General features: G+C 51.8%; 1 protein-coding gene across 1 annotated transcript in view; it reads right to left on the bottom strand.

Annotated features, from left to right (window-relative positions):
• Ucp2 (uncoupling protein 2) overlaps positions 1-5,252 on the bottom strand; it is a 7,341-nt gene extending 2,089 nt beyond the window's left edge. The window contains exons 1-4 of the mRNA XM_010603269.3: positions 5,103-5,252; positions 4,004-4,160; positions 1,443-1,667; positions 1,097-1,307 (exon numbers count right to left, since the gene is read on the bottom strand). Of these exons, the coding sequence (XP_010601571.1) occupies positions 1,097-1,307; positions 1,443-1,568 (337 nt within the window). The 5' untranslated portion in view covers positions 1,569-1,667; positions 4,004-4,160; positions 5,103-5,252. The remainder of the gene's footprint in view (positions 1-1,096; positions 1,308-1,442; positions 1,668-4,003; positions 4,161-5,102) is intronic.
• Positions 5,253-5,264: the final 12 nt, after the last annotated feature.

Consider the following 5,264-nt stretch of genomic DNA (forward strand, 5'->3'; position numbering starts at 1 on the left):
TTAGACTTTGTTTGTCTGTGTGTGTGTGTGTGTGTGTGTGTGTGTGTGTGTGTGGTACTAGGGACTGAACCTAGGGCCTTGTGCATGCTACTAAGCAAGCACCTTACTACTGAGCTACACATATTCAGCCCAGACTTTGTGTGTGTGTGTGTGGCTGGTACTAGGGACTGAACCTAGGGCCTTGTGCATGCTACTAAGCAAGCACCTTACTACTGAGCTACACATATTCAGCCCAGACTTTGTTTTCTATGCTAAAACATTTTCATTTAAACTGTTCAACATCCCTGAGAACCCACAATTGTTTCCATTTAACAAATGTGAAAACCAAGGTTAAAAGAAGTGGCTTTCTGATGAACTGGGCATCATAATACTTGGGTTCTTGTCTCAGATCTACTTCTCTTTCCATGTGATCTTGGGAAAGTCAACCTGCTGTCCTGGGCTTTTGGTTTCCTTATGTGTAAAATGAAGAGTTGCCAGGTGTGCCTGTATCTCATGCCTGTAATCCCAGCATATAGAAGGCTGAGGCAGGAGGATTGCTATAAGTTCAAGGCCAACCTGGGCTACATAGTGAGTTCAAGGCCAATCTGAACTACATGGTGAGACCCTGTCTCAGGAAACAAAAAATGAAGCGCTGATGTGGCTTGCAAGAGAGGAAGTTAGAGAATGTTGGCCTTACAGGCAAGAGTCCTGGGAGTGATTCTGGCTTCCCCCCTGTGCCCTTGGCAGAGCCCTTCCCCACGTCAAGCCTTAATATCTTCATCTGTAACACAGAGATAATGCCACCTACTCCCAAAGTGGTGGTGAGGACTACCATGGGGTGATGCCCTGCTCAGAGCCTAGGTGCCTGGCATCACTAGAAGAACTGGGGTTATTTCTTTTTTTTAATGGTACTGGGGTTGAATCCAGGGGCTTGTACATGCTAGGCAAATGCTCTACCTATCTCCCCAGCCTTGAATCAGAGCCATTTCTAAACCTCAATTCTTCTGATCCTCCTGAGGATCTTGAGGCCTAACAGAGCTATTCAGCTCTGAACTACACTCAGTCATCAGCAAGAAAAAAAGGCCAGAGCCAAGCGGCCTGTCCCAGCTCCACTCACGCTCGGATCCCTTGGTGTAGAACTGCTTGACAGAGTCATAGAGGCCGATGCGGACAGATGCGAAGCTCATCTGGCGTTGCAGGCCGGCAGCCAGCCCATTGTAGAGGCTGCGAGGGCCCTCGGTGCGCACCATGGTCAGGATGGTGCCCAGCACGCCGCGGTACTGGGCACTGGCTGCAGTGCGCACTGACCCCTGACTTTCTCCTTGGATCTGCAAGCCCAAGACAGAGTGGCTATAGGGACAGGCAGGTTGCTGTCCGTCTCCTGCCACCCCTGCCCTCCAAAACACCCCACAGACCCCCAGTAGTTTAGACAGCATCATGGCCCCTAGGCTCCATCCCCTCACCTGCAGCCGGACTTTAGCAGTGTCCAGAGGAAAGGTGATGAGATCTGCAATGCAGGCGGCTGTGCCAGCCCCCAGGAACTTCACAGTGGCAGTAGGGGGCATATCTGTGGCCTTGAATCCAACCATGATTCTGATTTTCTTCTACCTCTCAGGGGATGGAGAAAAAGTAGAGAAAGGTGTACCACCTTCAATCAGGAAGACGAGACAGAGGAACTCTGCCGGAATCTGTGCCCAAAGGAGAGAAGCCCCGTTAGCAACGGTGCCCCAGGGCCTCCCTGTTCACCTTCCTGGTCCCACGGGACTCACAGACCCGGCCAGGGAAAACAGGATGAGCTCCAGAGGTCCTCAAGTAGGGAGCAGAGGAGTTCATATTTTGTGAAGGACTCTCTCCCAGTTACGGCAGGGAAAAGTGTGGTCCAGGGCAACCCTAGTGCTGTCTCAAAGGCCACCAGGTAGGCCCTTGGTCTGTGGGGCAGACTGTACTGATGGTATTCACATCCCCACTGTGTGGAGCTATCAGAGGGCTGATTAGTGGGGAGAGATTCCTGCCAGACCAAGACCCGACAGACAAAAATCCTCAGGTTTACGTACTGAGTTTCTAGGCAGATGAGATTCCTGTGGGTCTAGAATTACTCAAGGAAAGGGACAAGAGGGGACAAGATGACTAAGTCAATCCTTTCCAGTCCTCACAGCGCTCAGGCTAAAAGACGGCTTCTCAGACAAGAGGGTGAGCAGGTGATCCTGCTCCACTGGGGCTAGAAGGGCATATTCTCTAAGTTCAGAGGGAACAAGCAACTCCACTGCGGGAGAGAGGTAAGGAGGTAGACAAGGTAATGTTTACTTAGGACACTGGCAGTGCTAGGGGCTGAGTAAGCACCCAGTGTGGCTCTTCCTGGCCTATGAGGAGCCAGTTTCCTCCATCATGGGGATCAAAGCCCTTACAAGAGGTAGGGATCGGAGGTAGAGTCCAAGCTGAAACGGGATACAGGAAATCAAAGGCTCCATTCTGTTCTCTGAGTTGGAACAACGCCCTCTTCTACTAAGCCCCAGGAGGAAGTGAGCCCAGCACCCCAGAGGGGCAGGGCGACTTGCTTCTCCTTCCCGAGTTCACCTCTCTGATTTCAGAGGATCAGCTGCCCTGAGCTCAGCGTGATTGGCTGCCCCTGTTGCTGGGGCTCAGGAGGAAAGAGCTGGCCGGTGGAGGGCGGATGTGGTAGGAGTTGCTTGTGAACAGAGACTCTAGGAAACAAATATTGCTCACCCAGGTTCTTCCTTCTGGGCTGGGCAAACAAAAATCAAGCCATTCCCCAGAGCAACAGCTTCAAGGGCTCTCACAGGGCTGGGCCTCACCTGATTCATGTTTGGAGCTTGGCCCATAGAAGGCTCAGTGAGAACGGTGCTCGGATGGCATAACAGGGTAATGAAGGTGCTCCCGGGGACCGCAGCTTCCCTGCCGTCACCCTGTTCTACCAGGAGGTGGACCATACCTTGCCCCACCAACTGCCCAGAATACTCTGTTAGCTCACTTGATCCTCAGAGTAGCCCTGTGAGTCAGACTGTTACTGTGTTAGAAGAACTTGGTATCTGTTCGTAGGTAGTTTCCATTTCATTTCTTTCCAGCTGTTTCTCAGCCCCAGGCGCATGGGGCCTTTGATAAGGAAAGTTCTTTCATGGCAATTCAACAGTTCTGAGGAGGTTCGGGCAACTGGTGTTCCTTCTCTGGGCGCCAGTGATGAGGGTCTATCACATGCTTGACCTTGAGCTGGGTTGTGGGGTGTTGTAAAGGCCAGAGAAGACTATGATCCAGCCACGGCCGAGCTCAAAAACAAGTGGACAAAGGCTGCCATTCTGAATGTTGCCTTGCATTTGCTAAAAAAGCCACCCCTGGAAAGGTATGGCTCTGGGTGCAAAGTCACCTGTACTCACGATTCTATTAAGAAAAGTAAATAGCCAGGTGTGGTGGTGCACGCCTGTAATCCTAGTACTTGGGAGGCTGAGGCAGGAGGATCACCATGACTTCAAGGCTAGCCTGGGCTACACAGTGAGTTTAAAGCCAGCCTGAACTACACAGTGAGACCCTGTCTCATGCAAAACAAAACAAAACAAAACTCGAGCCTAGAAGAGTTAATCATATTAGATAATCTCAGGTTAAAACCAGTTTCAGAGCACCTGATTACTAATTTCTATCTCCTGGTTAGTCAAAAGCTACAGTCTGGACCAGGCATGTAGCTCAATGGTGCCGGCACCTACCTCAAAAGGTCCTGAGTTTGATCCCTGGTACCGACAACAAAAAAAAGCTCATCATCAGTTTGAAATTAGAACAATAGATTCCTGTCTTTGCTCTGTCCCAGGGTGACCTGGGGTCAATCAGTGTCCCAGCTGGGCCTGAAGTTCCTCTTTTTATAAAATGGGGACCACTTTTCTTGGTTCCTTCCAGGAGGCCAAGAGACCAAAGATGATGAAAGTGCTCAGTGAAGTGTTAAGGGGGAGGGGTCATTTTTGTTAGCACCTATACCACAGGGCCAGCAGGAAGCTAGAGATCTCTGGAGCCTGACTCTTACCTGGCTTTGCAAGGTCTCAGGCTGAGGCCTTCAAGATCAAGCTTCTCTAAAGGCGTCTCGTTCTTCAAAGTTGCCAGTGGCTATCATGGCTTGCTCTCCTTGGTTTTCCATAGAAAACGGCTCGGAGACCAAACACCTAAAGTTCATACTATGTGTCCTGTGGGTGAGGGCAAAGGAGGAAAGTTTAGAAAGGGAAATCCATCTTACAAGACCACACCCCAGCAAGGGCTCCCAGCTCACAGCCTACTCAGTCCTTGATTTGATGGGGAGTCAGGGCCCGTTTTACCCTGGGTAGCCAGGGACTACCCACAGGAGAGAGGGATAAACTCAGGAGTCCTCCTTTTCTCCTCTGCCTTCTGTCACACGGGGGCTCCCTTCCAGGCTTGTTTCATGTCAGCTCCCAACCATCAGCAAACTGCTGATAGGGAGCCGGTAGTCATGATGGATCACTCTCTCTTGGAGTTGGCTAGGGCCTAGATCTGGCTATGAGGAGGCTGAAAGGGCTGGAGTGAGCCCAGATTGAAGGCTCCTCTCAGCAGAGGCGCTACAAAGGCATTGGGGGCACGTGGTCTGCAGTCACTTCCAAGGGGTGAGAGGTGAGGGTGTCATTCTGGTCAGCGTGGTCGTGTGGAGACAGACAGGTTTACGTGACAGCCAGCTGTACACCAGAGGGAAAGAACAAAGGGGAGTCGGAAAAAGGGTGATGGCCTGGCGTGGTAGGGCGTGCTTGTAATCCCAGCACGCAGAAGACAGGCAGGAAAATCGCCGCGACTTCGAGGCCAGCCTAAGATACATAGTTCAAAGACAGCCTGAACTACATAGTGAGGCCGTCTTAAAAAAAAAAAAGGCGCGTGGCCGGGGATATAGCGTACTAGAGCCGTGCCTGCCTGGTAAGCATAAGGTCCTGAGTTCAATCGCCGGTCCAAAAAGAAAAAAAAAGGCTAGAGAAGAGAAATAAAGAAAATAACAAGAGGACAAAGAAAAGTACAAACTGGGCTGGGGAGAGAAGAAAATTCAAGGACGGGAAGCGCGCAAGGCAAGGCAGTGCAGCCGGGGCGTGGAACAAGTGCGGCGAGTGCAGGGTTGGGGCCGGGCTCACCGGACCGCAGGAGAACACGAGAGACCAGGCGCTGGCTGTCTGCAGGCGGAGGGTGAGCGAGGGCAACGCTGACGCCGGTCGATTGGAAAAGGTGGCTGTAGGGATCGCAGTGGAGTGCGGGCAGGCGGCAGCGCGATTTTAGCCTGGGGCGGGGCCTGCGTG

The sequence above is a fragment of the Fukomys damarensis genome, unplaced genomic scaffold (assembly GCF_012274545.1).
Source record: "Fukomys damarensis isolate Sample0158 unplaced genomic scaffold, DMR_v1.0_HiC HiC_scaffold_16, whole genome shotgun sequence".
Classification (NCBI taxonomy): domain Eukaryota; kingdom Metazoa; phylum Chordata; class Mammalia; order Rodentia; family Bathyergidae; genus Fukomys; species Fukomys damarensis.